Consider the following 19300-nt stretch of genomic DNA (forward strand, 5'->3'; position numbering starts at 1 on the left):
TCCCCAGGACTAGGGATACAGACCAGCCATGGAATACCATGAAAGTGGCTGATTAGTGGCAGGATGGGAAGGGAGGGAAGCAGAGAAGGTAATGTTTGTGAGGTTGACCTCTTTTACAGTAAGTTTTGGCCATCACCCCTCACTTCTGTAACAATGTGGATTCATGTATTGATGAAAATTATGTAGGGTATTTTGTAGTTTTCCAAGAAAATGTTCATCTACAAACGTCTGAGTGAATCTGAGGTTTGGGGGAATTTCTTATCAGAACGAAACATTTTTAAAACAATGATCTGTTAAAGTGGCTACTAGACATAAGGTTAGTCATGAGGCCCTTGACCTGCATTATTTATCTTTGTACTATAATTTTAAGACAATAAAACAGGAGAAACTTTGTCCACGTGCCCTTATCTATTGAGCTTTATGGCTGACAGCTGTGCTTGCTAACTCAGCAAGGGTCTGCCTTTTTCTAAAGAGAATAATTCAGTTTAGAATGGTACATAGGTGCCCTTATCTACTGAGCTTTATGGCTGACAGCTGTGTGTGCTAACTCAGAAAGGGTCTGCCTTTGCCTAAAGAGAATAATTCAGTTTAGAATTGTACATACTTTGGATCCCTGTACTCCAATCTATTTTAAGTCATGTATTTCACCTATTCCTCTCTAGTATCCAGAGTGAAACATTCTGAGATATTCTTGATGATCCAGAATTTATAATGCTAGGATTAGGTCTTACTCAATTAATCCAAACCTAGGATGTTTTGCTATAATGGCAGACTGCTCTATGTCTCATTTATCAAATTATATGTAATGCCTGAAAATCTATCAGAGAAAAATGACTTGACAATCTCTGCTGATTCCTCACCACATGTGCCACCAGAGAGAAATACAGATACAGAAGGCAAGGTCCTCAAAGAGAGCAAATTGTAACTCTTTCCCTTCCTGTGCAATCCGCTTTTAGGGCATGGTATTCATAGAAACTATAAGGATTAATTATTATAAGCTTTAGCCTATATTTTCTCTAAAAAATATTTTCTATAATACTGTTGTCCCCTTTCTCTGCTTCCCCTCATTACCAACACTCTCCAGAATTTATAAGGCATCTACTTCTTCAGCATTTACTCATTGTCTTGTACTGAAACACTCCTTTGCAGCTCACCAATGCCCCAATCAGCAAAGATAATAACCTTTTCTTTTTTGGAGTTCTGTCAACAGTACGTGGCATTGTTTATACTTAAATCTTGCAACTCTTACCCTCCTTGGATTTTGTTTACAGTATTTTTTTTTTTTTGCTTTCTAATTAATCATTCTTGATGTTCTTCAAAGACCTATTTCCGAAAACCCTGTAAATGTAATAATTCTCCAGGGTATTCAAAACCTTTTGCCTCTTTCTCTACTCTCCTTCAGTTTTATCTACTTTCAGAGCTTCAAGCATTATATATATATGTTCAGATAATCCCCAAATATGTCATTTCTTGCTCTAATCTCTCGATTAACCCCACATGCTAATATTTCCAATCTGCTGGATTTCTCCAACTGAATGACCTGCGGGTACCTTATACTCTGATAAATACCTGACCAAATGTAACCTCTTCTTAGAAACGATTCTTTTTCTGAAATACGTTGTTCTATTCATGATATCAACAATGTTCCAACTACCCAGAGTTGAAATTTCAGCACCAAGTTGGACCTTTTTCTCCTTGCCATATTACTCATCGCCAAGGCATGTTGACTTTCTCTCTTCCCTGTTTCTCACCCCAGCTCCTGTTTACATCTCTTCTATATTCCCAGCACTCTGTAGATGCCTCCACTGACACTCATCACAACTTCTTGTAGAGTTACCCCTATATGTATGTGTCTACTCAGCTGTACTTCTAAATTTATTAAAGTTAGGAACTGTGTTATTGTGTGTGTGTTTACCTTCAGGCCTCAGAAGCATGCCGTACATAGCTGGCATTCAGAAATATCTGCTGAACGAGGCCGGGCGCCGTGGCTCTTGGGCAGATCACCTGAGGTCAGGAGTTCAAGACCAGCCTGGCCAAAATGGTGAAACCCTATCTCTACTAAAAATACAAAAAAAAATTAGCCGGGCATGGTGGTGGGTGCCTGTAATCCCAGCTACTCAAGAGGCTGAGGCAGGAGAATTGCTTGAATCTGGAGGCAGAGGTTGCAGTGAGCCGAGATCATGCCACTGGACTCCAGCCTGGGTGACAGAGTGAGACTCTATCTCAAAAGAAGAAGAAGAAGAAAAAAAAGACCCATCTGCTAAACGGATCAGCGGGCAGCACTGCCTATTTGAGGCAGCACTTCCAACACTATAGACTGGGTTGCTGTCTAGGCCTCCAAGTGCCTGCCATGGCCTCCCCACTCTCCCACTCTCATCGATCACACTTTTGCTGCCAGACTATTTCTCAGAGGGAAGCTCTGATCATTCTTTCACTTAAAAAGCTTCAATAGCTTCTTAGTGTTAATGAATTCGGTTAAAAAAATTGTGATAGAATTTTAAAAAGAAAATTCCTGATTCTGACAGTTAAAATCTATATAACCTACCTTTACCCTCTATATAACCATATATATATATACATATATATATATGTATATATATATGCCCACATATATATATATGTATATATATACCTTTACCATCTATATAACCTACCTTTCCCCTAAATTACCAGCTTCTACATTTTATTTATGTAGTTATCTACATTTAGAAAATATGTTCCTTTGTTAATCCCTGACCTACAAGTTGTTCAAGATCAACTTTGACTGCCTTGATTTCCCTAAGTCTCTCAGCCCTCTATATCCATCCAAGGTGGTCTTACTTTACTTTGAATCCCATCTTACTGCCTGGCTTTCTTTCACTAGAGTTATACTCATATTCACGCATTTAGCCACTGCAAAGTATACTCCAGACACGACAGTACTGACCTTAGATACAGCAAATGCTCAGTATATAATAATTTCTTGTGCCAGGAAGTATCTAAATATCTCATGGAAACATCGGTTTTAATTGTGGAAAAGTTAACTCAAACCCACACAACTATTGCTACTCACATCTGTTAAACACTTAAGACCATTATCATAGTGTTTATCATGCGAATGAAGACATGCTTATTTATTCATAGTGGCAGGGCCAGTTTTCTACCTATTAAGTTTATACCCTACCAATATTTTTCTATACATACAAATTAAGTTCTCTTTAAAAGCTGGGTTAATACTATTTGAGCATATATTTTATATTCTATCATGATCATTTTACGAAAGTATTAGATACTCATATCCATCATAATGTTAATGACTGCACAGCATTTCGTACAGACATGAGCCATCATTTATCATTTCCTTATTCGTATTTTCCTCTAATTTGCTTTCTCTGTCAGGTTAAATTCTAGCTATGTTTGGCACTAAAGTACTGTAATAATGTAAGTTACTTTTATTATGCACCGCATTTTCTATGTGTTCAATTTTAAATGGCATATGCTCCTTTTTTTGGGAAATACCAATGGGAGAAATAAAATTTACCAACCCTTTTTCTATTAGTAGGAGAAAAACTGAAGATGAAATACAGTCATGCATCGTTTAATGATGGGGATTCAGTCTGAGAAATACCTCATTAGGCAATTTCATTGTTACTCCCATAAGACCATGATATAAGTACAACATAGAAAGTACTTACACAAACCTAAATGGTATAGCCTGTTGCTCCGGGGTACACCCCTGTGCAGCATGTTACTGTACTGAATACTGTAGACAACTGTAACAAAATGGTATTTGTGTGTCTAAACATATCTAAAAATATTAGTAAAAATATAGTACGGGGCCACTGTCATATATGTGGTCCAAAATTAATCGAAATGTTGTTATGTGGTACATGACTATAATTAAAAATATTCTGGTGCAGTGTCATTAGAGAGAGGGGTAGTCTAGGGTTAGTCTAGAGCCCCAAAGGGACATCAACTGAGGCTAGCACAAAATAGCGATGTACCTCTGACTTATTCTATGAGGGATACAGAATTGGCCAAGGAAAATGGGCCAATTTTCCTTTTTGGTGTATAGTTCCATGAAATTTTTCCAGCTTTATAGAGGTATAATTAACAAATACAAATCATATATATCCAAAACACACAATTGGATGCTTCGATATATGGATAGTATGGGCTTAGTGAATAGCTCTAAGGGTAAGGCTGAAACTGAACGGAGATAATAAAACACAAGACAGGAGAGGAGGAAAATAGCAGAATTTGCATCGATTTATTTGAATTTTTCTCTATTTTCTCTGATTTTATTTTATCTTTATGTAACTGAGTGATATCTAGATTAACAACACCCTCTGAGAACAAAGTTCCTATTAAAAAAGGCTAACAGACCCAGGGAGGAGTAGGAGACTTCAACGTGTCCTCAATTGCATGATGTTTAAGGGTAACTTGGTGCCTTGTGATATTCTAGCTACTTGCGTGCACCCACAATCCACAGGGGGATGCTGGCTCAGAGTAGTGGATGTGGTGCTTATGAAATGATGAGGGAGGAGCTGCTCTCCCTTCCAGTGAAGGTGGGAAGGAAGGCCATGTTCAAGTGGGAAGGGGTGGAAATTCACATCTTGGAAAGTAACTGCATTGCTTCTCTCCATGTGGCAGCAATTTGTGGAAACAAACCACGCTGCCGGGATGGATTCCTGCTGTTATTTTAACTATAATCAATTTTATAGGAAAATTATCATTTGAAGAAGTTTGAGGACATGTTTTATATGTTGCAATCCCATATCACATGACTGGCCACTTGCTACTTGGTAAAATAGACAATAAGTGAAAGAGATGAACTGACAATTCCACTCCAGCTGCATTCCCCAGTGTTAGGTAGTGCAGGAATCTTTCCACTTCTCCACCCTCTCATGGAGGCTGTATGCAATCTCATCTCACTCTGTCTAATAGGTGGAGACCGTACTGCCTTTCAGCGCAGCATTGACGTCAAGTCCAAGGAAAGTCTGTATTTTCTCCAGTGTTCTGCTTTATACTGTGTATTCATTTTTATAGAAATTTTGTTCTGATACAATCTAAAAGCTTGGTATGGACTTTTGGACAATGTAATATTAGAGAAGTAAACTTGCTCCGTAATTGATTCTCATGTACATTAAATTCTAGCAGAAGTCTGAGTAAAAGGACCTGATATCCCCAGCAGAATCACAACTGAGTCCATAAAGAACCCTTTGGTTTAAACAGAAATGAGAAAGCATTGCTAAGAGGGGAAACCTTCAGAAATTTTGTAGGTATCTTTACTTCATTTTCTTCCAACATTGGTCATTATTTTTAAATTAAATTTGTATATGTGGGATTTTTTTTCTGAACAATAAAGGCTGGCGAAAATATCAGATTTGCAGAAACATTAAAGAAACTAATGTCAAAAGTACCATTTATCACAAATACTAATATGGTGAAGCATGTCCAGCCTCTACGTGTAGATTGTGAAATGAGTGATACTTTATCCTTCTATCCAGCACAACACTTAGCAGCAAAATATAAGGAAACTCAACATCTAGAACACATATCTTAACTTGTAGAAACTGTTTTTGTCTAGTGTTTGTTTCCACGAAGACATGGACCAAGGAAATGGGCGGATACTCTCCGCACAGCCCCACTTTAGGGTCCTCAGGTTTTCTTTGCAACTGCACATACACCTAAGTCATACAACAGTGTTTATTTTTATAGCTGTTTACCTAGTCACCATTTCTTTCTCTTTGTTGGAAGCATGTCCTCCAGAGCAGAGAGGTCTGCTTGCTGCAGATAAGAAGTATAAACGATGGTTTTTGAAATACTGATCAATTAAAGGAAGAACGACCTGAAAGAAAGGAAAAGAAGACAGATCTACGTAGTGGAATCTTTCAGGGGATGAATGGGAGCTGAGGCTTTGGAGCAGTCAGAGTTCTGTTCACATGCAACAGGTCTCCTTATGTCCATGCCAGGCACGTCATAGTATGCCTCTCTTAAATCTCACTCTACCGTCTCCAGCCATAGTGGCAGGATGTGATTATGGGGAACAGAGCAAACTTGCAACAGTTTGGAATTATTCTCCATGTTTTCTCAAAATGAAATATTCTCAATGTTTTCATCTAATATAGTTCAGTGCCCAACAGACCCCAAAATAATCCATAACTACCATATGTTGAGTCTCTACTATGTGTGAACATTGCAACTGATAATAGCAACTGCTCTGTAGGGTAGATGCCATCATCCCTGCATTCTGGGTATTACATGGAAACACAGAAATGTGTGACTTACCGAAGGTCACATTGCTACTTAGTTGCCTACAAACTGTTCTTTTTACCTGGCCTTTCTTAAAGTGCACTTTCCATTTCTACCCACGTTTCATCCTGCTGGCCTTGGGCCAATTCCTTCTCCTCACTCTGTCCACTCACGTCACCTGGCCTTGTACACACCGTTCCCTCTGTCTGGTGTGCTCTTCCCGTACTCCATATCCTATTCACTCTGGTCCTCCTGTAGATCTCAACTCAGTGGCACTTTGCCGGGTAAGTCTTTGCTGATCTCAACTAGATAAAGTCCCACATTCTGAGCTCTGATAACATCATTTGCAATTTTACATTGTATGCGTGGGACTTTGGATCAAAGTCTCTCTTTCCGGGAGCCTATGAGTTACACAAAAACAAGAAACATTTCTGGATTTGTTTCCCATTATAGCCTTTTCCTGGCCTCCAGAACTATTAACTGGTCTCTTCCGTTTGTCACTGAATCCCTAGTGCTAAGGACTGTGACGGGCCCATAGCAAGAACAAGATCGGCACTTGTATTCAAACTCAAGTCTATCTAAATATACTTCTTTCTCCTACCATGTGGTAGAGCACAGCTATATATAATGGGGACTACACCAGTTTTTATTGCTCTTCCTTGACAATTGGGACATTGCTTGAATTTAGTGACTGGAACATAGTAGGTACTCAATATGGTAAATGAATGAATTACAGACTTAGTAGAAATTAAGCCACATTAAGCATCTGTAAACAGATGCACTAGGGGTGCTGGGTATACGGGCAACACAAGAATGTATTTTAAAGGGATAATTAGAGGCTGTGAATACAGCATCCTGATAATTGGCTACCAAGAAAGATTACAATCTCACAGAGACCGGAGATATATATATGAATCTATCAATTGATGAATCGCTAACTATGTGCAGCCCAGGACAAACTTTGGATCTTCAAATGATTGGAACAGACTCTGAGTGCTATATTGAATGGGAAGAAGAGACAACAGAAATGGGTTTTACAGTAAAGAACATAATTTTGAAAACACACTACAAGCCAAATATTCATCAATCAAAAAGCATGCTATTTTAAAGTCCACAAAAGTTGTATTTATAGAAAATTATCTGTAATCACTGAATGCAAGTACTTTAAAAGGAAACAGACAGCAGTAATTAGGTCTTCAGGCTCACTTCAAGGTGTCCTAAACAGGAAAGCTTACCCAGGGGCATTTGTATATTCATGGCAATCCCTGGGCCATACCCTAATGCCTGACCCAGACTAGACACACAGTAAATATTGAGTAAATGCATTAAATCATTTGGAGACTTTACAACTCTTCATGTCCATCCCTTTTTGGCTGAAAAAAGTGATGAATTTTCCAGTAATATAGCAAATTCCTGATAAATCCTTATGAAATAAAATAAATAATAGCAATGGGATATATTTTGTATATAAACAATTTATCCTCTCTGATCTTCCATAAAATGGGCAGGACTAAGGTCCCGCAATATTCTATACTAAATGTTCTTATAATGTACCTATTTATGAATTAACTCAGACTTTCCTATTTATAAAAGAAATTCTCAACTAGAAATTTTAAATCATAACAATATCCAAATGTTAAGAAATAGATATTTTTTATTCTATGTCATACAATAAAACAAAAAAATGCAGACTGAATTAAACCTCAGATAGAACGAAGTCATTTGAAGAAGGAATGCGGTAGGGAATGCAGAGTTAAAGTCTGACCAAGAATGCTGGGAAGATGATTCATGCAGTTATTTTCATGCCACAGAATATTTACGTGCAGTGAAATACACATTCGTAGACAAGTATGTTCTGAAAAGGGCAACGATCTAATGAGTAGGGTATGTAAACAAACATATTGAAGCAAAAACAAGATAGATTGTATACTGTACTTTTGCAAAGAACTTGATTTCTTGTTCATAAGGGAAATGTTCTCCTTTGCCTCTGCTGCCACCATCTGTAGATTTGAAGAGTTTTTAGGTAAATGCTGCACTGGAAACATTGCAAGATATTCATCCATAACGCAAAGGTTAGAAGGCATTGCTAAATGTATTATCCCGCTAAACTGAACGTAAAAAGCCTACCAAAAATACAAAGGCAAACTTTGGCAGTGTCATTAAAAATAAAAGGATTTTTAATACCCAAATCGAAATTTAAAAAGCTATTGAGGACAGCCCATAGTTGTGGTTAGAAACACAAACACATTTGTGTAGCTTTGAGATCTTATTGACATAGAGAGGGGGAAATGGAATAGAATAAAGTAAAAATCCCACATTTTCAGTAGCCTTTAAGAAAAGAAGCTCACTGGGGAAGAGGACAGTGAGTGTAAACTGAATGAACATAATTGGTTAGATATTAACCCTGGCCTCTAATAATAAAGATTGCCTCTTGGTGTGACCGAAAGTTAAAGCTCCTCAATTTAAGATACAAACGAAAAAACTGCAGGAAGTCAGGATCTGGGATGAGGAGGAGGACAGCAATTTTAATATTAGGTTGGCAAATTAGCATTCCGCTAAAGAATAAAGAAATTTTGACCTATGTCAAAAGATAATTTTCATAAGTGAAGCGAAAACACCCAAGTTTTCCCCATGGTTTAGAAAATCATCCAAGGTCAAGAATTGATTAACCTAATTCATTTAGCTTAGAAGGTGGCCTTTCTTACCTCCTTCATGCATATGGAAAAGGTTTATGCATATATTAATAGACGAGGTAACAATAAACTATAATAACAACGATGGCATGCAGAACATACTGGAGAGCTAAAGAATTCAGAATTGGATATCAGGTTTTAGTAAAATTTGTAAGCAGAGCTTCCCGTTATTTAAGAGCCAAGCTGACTTTTGCTTGAATAAGTTATTTTGCAAATAATAATAATAATAATAACTTGAGATAATAGTTTATCAAATTTTAGACAAAAATACAATTTGTAGGAAACTTACGCAATTATTTTGCAATATCAGAATGCTCTTCCCATGAACCAGTAAAAGAAAATTACAGTTTTTTAACACTTGCAAATTTCATTTGCATGGCACTTTGGCATTTGAATCTCTCTTAAGCACATTATGCAAAATGGCTGGATTCATATGAGAGACTTTTTCATATAAAGTTATGTCAAGATAAAATTTTGTACACAGCCAAATCTGCTCATATTTCAATGAATTAAATAGGAAATGTCTTTTACTACATTAAAAAAAATGCTTATGTGCCAAATGTGAAAAAGATGTGGAGAGAATACAATCTATGGTACAATACAGAAATTAGAAAAAGGCATACGCATATTTTTACTACCACAATTAACTTAGGTCTAGGAATGGCTACATTAGAGATGTGCTACAAAATCACCAAAGTGAAGGATAAAGGGAGAAGGCAATATAGCAGTTTCACTTGCGATAACAATGAAAGATGGAAATTAAAATAAACACGGTATTGACAATCACAGCTCGATGTGCTCCTCAAACAGAGTTATTGTACCTAATTTGCCCTGGCCAAGCCATCTGAAAACGGTACATACAACATCAGGAATTGTGAAAAAGGTTATTTGGTTGGGCTCTGTCATTGTAGCCTACTTTCTCTCCTGTGCTCTGTTTATAAGGCCCTCTACCCTGTGGATAGAATGAAAGGTGTCAAGTGGGTGGATGTACCCTGGCGCAAGATTCTCACCACCCCCATACATGAAAAGTGTAGTAGGTAGTTTATTCAGCAATTTGAATAAAGTGTGAATAATCCCTAAACATATTTCTTCCCTTCAAATTGGTGTTTGTGTTCTCCAATGTGAAGGTAAAAAACAAATAACTTTCTTGGTCCTTTCTCCAAATGATGACTCTTTCTTTCTCTCCTGTCCCTTGTTTCTCCAAAAACAAGACTGGATATTGGAGTTGCTACCCATATTGGATCCATCCAAATGTGGATCAGAAATTGCAATATTTAGCTTTGTGTGTAAAAGCTTCAATAATTCACCCCTACCTCATTTTTGTTCTTTGGTTAAATTTCATTAATTCAGATTAATTTAGCTACGTATCAGGATAAGTCAGGAATCATATTTTAAAAAATTGTTAGTTATATGAGTCATAGAGAGATTACAGATTATAAATAAGCTTGTAGTGTAAGCTTTTAAGAAAAAAGAAATGCTCGAAGAGAGCAATAATACAGTATTTGAACTGTAGAGGCAGGTTGAAAGAGAAGTCAATTGTTTATGAGAACGATGCTCAATTGGAAAATCTTTAATCACATTTAGGATACAAGAGGCCAGAAAGAAGAAAATACCAGAGCTCTAATTTCTACAAACTTTAATCTGATGCTATGGCAGAAACTAGATTTACATCCTAAGACAAACAGCAGCTAAGGGATCCAAGATGAAGGGTCCCAGAGGAAAGGTGTTGAATGACAAAAGGAGTGAGTGTTAAAAACAAAGAGAAAACCTCGAGAACAAAAATGAAAATAAATGAATAACCGCCAGAAGAGCACACTACTTTCAAAAGGGAACAAACTGGAATTCCTTCCATCGTATTACTACGCAGTGGCTGGAAGGTGCTCTGACATTAAGGTAAGCAATTAACAAGTCGAATTTTAATTCAACAATATGGGAGGACCACAACATAACAAAAGTGACTGGAGGCTGCTTTGATCATCTGTGCTGAATCTAAGACTTAAAAGAATGAGGTTTTAAAAATTTTGAGACAGCACTGGGCCAGACGGGGAAGAGGTCTTTCATTGTACCCTAAGAGCAATAATAAAGTATTCTGCACTGCAGTTACTCTAGTATTAACGTGTTTCCCTGCAAAGCCTAAACTCAAAGCTTCTATAGTGCTTAGAAATTTTGAAAAGCCATAGTTTTGGAAGTTTTTCTTATGAGTAGAGCCATTGATTTCATAGGCAAGATTTAACTCTACCTTAAAATTCTGATGTCCTTCCAATGTATCTTTCAAAATGAAAAAAAAAAATAAATGCCAATAAAAATTATAAGGAGAATAACTTATATGTTAGATTTTTAAAAGTTCACAGACTTTACCCACTCCCCAAGAACTTGTTCATCCATTGACTGTTGAACTCTACTTAGTAGTAGGATGAATAGATGGGTTTATATCATCACAAATAGCTCAGCAGCCTGTGTTGTTCTAGATCCTGATGTTGTAAACATTAAAAAAAACAAACACTGGGCTATCAGCAATGGGACTATGGTACCTACCAAACTCCAGGATATACTGATGGGCTTCATCCACATAGCGAATGAGTTGTTGGAGGAAACTATAGGCAAACCGTTTCTCAATAGAAGGCGTGTCCAGTTCCAGGTCCTTAAATCCTCTGGAACAGGAAAAATGAAAATGGGAAAGCAATTTGTACAAAGCTCTTAGAAGGTAAAATTGTGTGTGTGTATATATATATACACATATATGTTTATATATATATAAATTTTGAAGTTTATCTAATGTTATTGTAGCTCAAAGAAAAAGTAAGATTTAACCTATAAAGAATATTTTGCATATGATATAAAGCTTCAGTGAATAACGAAGTGTTGCATTTACAAAAACAGAGTGTGATTTTATGCCTGGGGATTTTGCCTAAATGATGGATGGTGATTTAATCTATGTAGCACAAGGAGCTTAGTCACGTGGCACACAGCCAGGAGTGTTAATGTTTCTGATGTGTGTATTTTAAACATATTAAACAGTACCTCAAAAGTGTCAACAGATCATTGAATTCATTTTCAGCTTTAAATATGATGGAGATATTTCAATATTCACTCTTATGAAAAGAATGTGCACTTAGGGTATGTGTATTTTTACCTGGATACAGCATATCCATTGATCTGCAAGAACTTGAGGATGTCCTGTGCTTTTTCTCTATCCTTGGCTTTCTCTTTGGCCGTCAGTGTATCATAGGGCACCAGCAGAGGATGGTTTCCCCCTCCTAAGAGTATGTCAGGACAAGAACACAGCACAGTAATTTGAAAAGAATCGGAGACGAGACACAGATATATAATTGGACCACACTATACAACTTTTCATATCCTTTAATAATACACAGAGCATATAAGACTCTTCTGCCTCTACTGCCTTTAATGTTTCAATTAATTCAGAAAAACTACTCAAAGAAAGACTGTGCATATGCCTTCTAAAAGGCAGTTAAAACATGAACATGCATGCATTTGTAATACTAAGTGACAATAATATCTGCACTCGCCAATGAGAGGGAAGCAGCTGTACTCTCTTCTCTGTTCAAAGCAATTCTGAATGTGGAGAGTGGAAATAAATGCTAAATCATACTTCGCTGGATTTAGAAAAGTTATAAAGCATGTTTCAGGGGTTATGCTTCATTTGCTGCCCCACAGAGAGAAGAGAAAAAGTCTTAAATATGGAATTTTTATTATATCTCTCAGATCAGAGAGTACTTCATAGTCACATTATTTATAAATACACGAAACCATATGTAGATGTGCTACATTAAAAGTAGATCACTCTTAAGTGTCTAATACTTGACTTTAAACCATGTGGGCAAGTACATTTTAGCAAGAGTCTGGACTTCTAGTATACTTATCCTGATAACACTTACTAAAAGTAGTCTTTCTTCCAGATTTAAAAATTCTAGAAAATATGCGAATTTAAAAAAACTAATAAGGAGAAAAACCTTTCTTTTTTTTTTTTGGAATAGGAGTCTCGCTCTTTCACCCAGGCTGGAGTGCAGTGGCGCGATCTCAGCTCACTGCAGGCTCCGCCCCCCGAAAAACCTTTCTAAAATTATAAATTATGTAAAAATTTTGGTTAAAATTTTGCAAAAATTATAAAAAAATTAAACTGTTAATTTCAGATGTAAAGATCTGATACAAAGAATGCTATTAAAACAGCAGCAAACTGAATAGCATGGTGTGCCTCACATTTAACATTCATAAAACATGTATGGTAGTATATATTGTGTGGGAGGCTGAACTACCCTGAAATACAACTGCTAAGGGAATTCCAGGAAGAATAATTGAGAATAAATATTGTTTGAATTGTAACAACATAACCCTATGAAATCAGTTTCCAATGTAGTTTAGCCAGGAGCTACTGCAACAATCACAAATGTTGAATTAGCCCTACACAATACATAAGCAAGCAAAGGAGGAAATAGCTGCTTCCCCAGCGCTGGCTTTGACCGAGAGCGCCATCTACAGACATGCAATCGCCCACTGAACTTTTATACCATTAGGTGACACTGTGCTATCATACATGCCAGGTGGTGGCCAAGAACTACCAAGCTAACAAATACTAACCATAGAAAGGAATTCAGGTACTTCACAGTATATTAATAACATCAAGCACATACAGTTGTCAGAAGACAATAATAACAAACACTTGTGAACAGCAGAGGGTATAGAATATGTTGCTAAGTTTAGTAGAAACCAAATTTGACTTTTGTCCTAATCAAAGATATAATTAAACAGGACACTTTATAAGGATACTATAATTAACAACAATTTATTATATCTTTTCAAATAGCTACAAGAGCAGTTTTTGAATGCTCCCAACACAAAGAAATACAAATGTTTGAGGTGATGGATAGGCTAATTACCCTCATTTGATCATTACACATTGTATACGTGTATGCAAATATCACACTGTACCTCATATAGACAATTACGTATCAGTTAAAAATAAAAGCAAAAATCTTTTTAAAATCAAGCATCGAATTCCATCACCCTAATTTAATCAACCATCACCTAGTTTGAACTCCATCACTGCATTTAGTCCTAGAGAATGCGATTAATTTGGCAACTTGATTTGTAATCAGTGATTTTGGGGCCACATACCAATAAGTTATTGTGGGGGAAGTGGGGAGAGAAAGAGAAAGATGCTTTAAAGAGGTCTATAATTTAAAAATCCTGAGAATGCAAAGTACCCACTAACTCTGAAACTCTTCTCACTCTATTCGACCTGCATTGAACTAGATGGCGAAGGGACCTGAAAGCCGCCAGGTGACTGAAATCTACGTGCTCACTGTGCCTCTAACTAGCAGTGTGACCGTGGACATTTACGTTGCTCCTCCACCCTCAACTTTCCCATTTGTGATATGGGTGTAGCCATCTTGTGCTGAAGGAAATCAGCCACATGGAGAGGTAAATGAATGAGCAGTAATGCTGAGGATATTACCAAACATACCAGCATGGACTCGTGAACCCATTCATACTAAAGGGTAAAAAAACGCTTGACACCAGTGGGCTGTCTGTGGCTTAACAACAGATGACCATGGTACAAAATACTTGAAGTGGCCGTGGAAAAATAACATTTTTTACTAATTTGGGAGCACTAATCATACTTTTTTGGACTTACACTCCTTTATTTCTATTAACTCCTTATGGCATCTGATTTTCCCTCAGACTTTTCTAGATTCCAAAAGAGCACTGAGGATCAGATGACTAAAGCAAGCAAAAGAGACATTTTTCTCCTGATTTTCCTAAAGCAGATTCATCTTCTCTGCACAGAGGCAGGGATGATAAAAGAGAAGAGAACGGGTGAAAACAAAACTGTGCAGCTTTGGCCCTGATTCCATTTTTTTTTTTTTTTTTTAGACGGAGTCTCCTCTGTCGCCCAGGCTGGAGTGCAGTGGTGCAATCTCGGCTCACTGCAAGCTCCGCCTCCCGGGTTCACGCCATTCTCCTGTCTCGGCTTCTCCGAGTAGCTGGGACTACAGGCGCCCGCCACCACGCCCGGCTAATTTTTTTTGTATTTTTAGTAGAGACGGGGTTTCACCGTGGTCTCGATCTCCTGACCTCGTGATCCGCCCGCCTCGGCCTCCCAAAGTGCTGGGATTACAAGCGTGAGCCACCGCCCGGCCTGGCCCTGATTCTTTTAGTGTTTCTGACTTCTCATTTCTATTTCTCTCACTCTCTCTCTCTCTCACACACACACACACACACACACACACACACACCCAGGCACCAAGACATCGGGTGGTGACAGATTCCTCTCACCTATCTCTTATTGGCAGTGGGAGTAGAGCTGGCAGGATGCAACTGCCTACAACTATTGGCTATAAGGATCCTCCCCACTACTGATGTCTCTGAGTGAGAAAACAACTTTGAAAAAAAGACACATGTCGTTTCTGCTCTGAAACTGGCCACAGTCTGTAACCTGTCTTCTATGCCCAAGACTCATTTCTCCGGTTTGCTAATCTCAATAACCTAAAAGCCAGGATCCAGACTGTGTATTTCAACACCTTTCCCACTGGTCCGCCATTTTGGTTCCTCTTTTCAAATGAGATCCATACGTGCAGTAAGAGAATTAAAGACTGCGAGGACTGATTTCCCCTACCTCACCACTTAGTCTGCTGCAACTGGGTTAGTTTCCCAACTACAGAACATAAATTTGAGCCAGTACAAGTTGTCTGCAGAAGTACGGATGTGCCATTTACGAGTGGTATGACTTGAAGAAAACATCGATCTGGCTCAGAAATTTAAATAATGATGATTTTCTATCATGCTTATTTAGAAAAGCATATAGGTTGAGTATGTCTAATCTAAAAATCTGAAATCCAAATGTTCCAAAATCAGAAACTTTTTGAGTGTCCACATGATGCTCAAAGGAAACACTTATTGGAGCATTTAAGATTTTGGATTTGGGAATTGGAATGCTGAACCAGTAAGTATATGCAAATATTTTAAAAATCTGAAAAAAATCTCAACTTTCAAACAGTTTTGGTTCCAAACATTTTGGATAAGGGATAATCAACTTGTAATAAGATAGCTGCTTATTATTTTTAATTTAACTCTACCACAGTGACTGAAACACAGTTTAAAAAAAGGAACAGATACTTTTTCATGTAATCTGCTCATGTAATAAGCAGTGATTTTGTTTACCAGTTATGTGGGCAACGCCCTGTCAAGAATTTCACAAAACAAAACTCTGTGACTCATTTGCCATCCATCCATTCATCCATGAATCCATGAGCCAAACAATGAATTAACCATTCATTTAACAAACATTTATGGGGTGGTTTTAGAATACAGGCATATTATCCTTGAGCAGCATTTTGAAATAGGCCGTTAAAAATGTGGAATCTTAGGCCGGGCGCGGTGGCTCATGCTTGTAATCCCAGCACTTTGGGAGGCCGAGGCGGGCGGATCACGAGGTCAGGAGATCGAGACCACGGTGAAATCCCGTCTCTACTAAAAATACAAAAAATTAGCCAGGCGTGGTGGCGGGCGCCTGTAGTCCCAGCTACTCGGAGAGGCTGAGGCAGGAGAATGGCGTGAACCCAGTAGGTGGAGCTTGCAGTGAGCCGAGATTGTGCCACTGCACTCCAGCCTGGGCGACAGAGCGAGACTCCGTCTCAAAAAAAAAAAAATATGTGGAATCTTCTCTTTTCCTCTCTGTGACCAATCCTAATTTGTGTTACTCTGTTTCCTAGTGCTTGGTGCCAGGTACCATCCTTCCATATCACAGCTTTACCTTTCACCATGAAATATGCCCACTTTCAAAGTCTTCTCCCCCTCTACATTTTTACCTAGTCAAATAAATAAAAAGTAGAAGATTTATTGGCACCTGTAACTATACAATAAGGATTACAAAAGAAATAAATGTTGTGGCCCTGAGCTCGAAAATAATATATTCCTATTGGGGGAAAGAAAACCATATAGGAAGTCATTAACGACAGCGCATGCACGCGCGCACACACACACACCACATTATAAACAATATGTGTATAGACTAATGGCAAATAAATAATGTTGAAAGATATCATCAGTGTAGCATACACTACATTGAAGAAAATACTTATGCAAATAAATTTTAAAAGACTTGAGAAATAACTAAGAGAACATTAGTTCATTTAGTATTTGAATAAAAAAATGGGAAAAGTGCAAGCAAAAGCATGTAAGAGTAACATAGCTGGACTAGACAAAAGAAGCTGAGATAGGAAATAAAAAGGCGTGAGATAGGAGATATTTAAGTTGGGGAAGAGAGTCAGGGAGGGAAGTCTAAGTCATTCATAGAGCAACTCAGATATCAGGATGAGAAGTATAGAAATCTATAAGCTAAAATGAGTAAAAGAAAGCTGTCAAAATTCTGAGACACAAGAAAATATATACTAGCCACTAGGAAATTACAGCATTTCCAACTTCAATCTGTTATAGGCACATTTAAACCATTCTAATTTTAAAAAGTTATAATAAGCTCTTATGCTAAAAAGACTACTTCATCCATATACTCATGTAATTGAACTCTGATTATTTTTTAATAAACGTTTTTAGAAAATATTACCTTTGGACTCTAACTCCATTTTCTTTTTCTTTGCCCATATATTATGGTAGTTTTCAGCCATCATTTCTGCCATAGCCTTAAATGAACAAAAGTATTTATTATTTCAATAAGTAAAAAAGGATAATATTGCTTTCTAATATGTAATATTAGATACCTTAAAGGAATAACTCATACAGTATTAGTGCTATGATACATATAAAAGACAATCAAACACTCTTCTTTAGAATCTGAATCTCAGAGAATTGTAAGGATTTGCAATATTATACAGTAACTAAACAGCAGATGAGAATGGTCATTGTTATTCATAATGTTTGAAGACATTAATTCAACAATGAAACCAAAATAGCTATGGACTTCAGAAAAAAAATTTGTATTTACAAGTTCTTGTTTTAATTTCCAAAGCCTTAAAAATGACCTAAACCTTATTCAACTTGAATATGGAGACTGTTAGATGGACAGTCAAAGATTTGATTTCTAAATCAATCTCTGTCCAAACTAGGTGAGAGATCTTAGACTAGCCAAGTTGATCTTTCTGTGACCTTTTGGATTTTGATAAGATTACCTCCTAGATTCTTTTTACATTTGATTTTCAAGTTTACTGTGTCATTTTAATACGTTCATATGGGAGCAATAACAAATGGCAAACCAAACAGTTTAACAATATATACATTTTATATTTACGTCCTTGTTTCTCTTGGAACAATACAGTTACCAACAATGCTAATATGTTATTTGAACACCATATTGATCTATTAACTTTATGTCTCAAGGCAATAAATTTTATCTTACTTTCGAATCTGCTATTTCAAAGTAGGTTCCTTGGTGACAAAAAAGAACAGATGAGACTATGAATGGAGCAAGCAAATACAATCAATTTCTCTGGAAAAACTTAAAAGAAGGTGGCCCTTGCGCCGAGCATTATTAACTATTTACTCTCTTCTCACACACAACTATTTAACATAGAGATTTTTAAATGGCTATTATCTTTAAGGAAAATATGTTATATGGCTGAAACACCCTAGAAAAAGTTTTATCAACTTTTTTTTTTTCTTCTTTGAGAGGGAGTCTCACTCTGTCACTCAGACTGGAGTGCAGTGGTGCGATCTCGGCTCACTGCAACCTCTGCCTCCCAGGTCCGAGCGATTCTCCTGCCTCAGCCTCCCAAGTAGCTGGGACTATAGGCACGTGCCACCACACCCAGCTATCAATTTTGATAGTATTAAAACATTAGAGTATATAATCTATAAATTCTGTGGATCCATTATAGATCGCCACATTCAAATAAACCATGCTGCGAAATATATGCAGGAAAGTATTACATTATGCTTCTTAAAAATTAAATTTGGAGACTATTTTTAAAAGGTAATAGTACTTACATGCAGGTCTCTACATAGCGTAACATTGCTCATGTCAATGGCCCGGGGACTGTAACCATGGGCAGCGTCTACAGAAACCTAGATCATTTGTGTGAAAAAACAGTGCCTCATGAAAAACCTTGTGAAGAGAGACTTAACTTATACTTTAAAAATACAGCACAAATTTCCAAACATAGTGTTTCCTTAGATAGAACTGGCAAGTTTCTATACAAAATGATTTGTAAACACATCTCCCACATTAAAATTATATTTGGGTGTCTGAAAATGATTTATGATTGATAATTCTGAAAATTGCCTATCAGAATTTGATGTATTGTGCAATGAATCCAAAATTCTGAAACATTATCTTATGCAGAGGACCATTACGTTTTTGAGTTTCTTACAAATCCAAGTTGGCTGCAATGAAATTTACT

General features: G+C 37.1%; 1 protein-coding gene across 6 annotated transcripts in view; it reads right to left on the reverse strand.

The window, feature by feature from the left end:
• RYR2 (ryanodine receptor 2) overlaps positions 1–19300 on the reverse strand; it is a 787631-nt gene that overhangs the window by 148044 nt on the left and 620287 nt on the right. For all 6 annotated transcript variants that reach the window (XM_030812625.1, XM_030812626.1, XM_030812624.1 and 3 more), the window contains 6 exons: positions 18888–18965; positions 17512–17587; positions 12061–12184; positions 11463–11578; positions 8170–8234; positions 5709–5830 (listed from right to left, as the gene is read on the reverse strand). In XM_030812625.1, the coding sequence (XP_030668485.1) occupies positions 5709–5830; positions 8170–8234; positions 11463–11578; positions 12061–12184; positions 17512–17587; positions 18888–18965 (581 nt within the window). The remainder of the gene's footprint in view (positions 1–5708; positions 5831–8169; positions 8235–11462; positions 11579–12060; positions 12185–17511; positions 17588–18887; positions 18966–19300) is intronic.

This window comes from Nomascus leucogenys, chromosome 5 (assembly GCF_006542625.1).
Source record: "Nomascus leucogenys isolate Asia chromosome 5, Asia_NLE_v1, whole genome shotgun sequence".
NCBI classification, from domain to species: Eukaryota; Metazoa; Chordata; class Mammalia; order Primates; family Hylobatidae; genus Nomascus; species Nomascus leucogenys.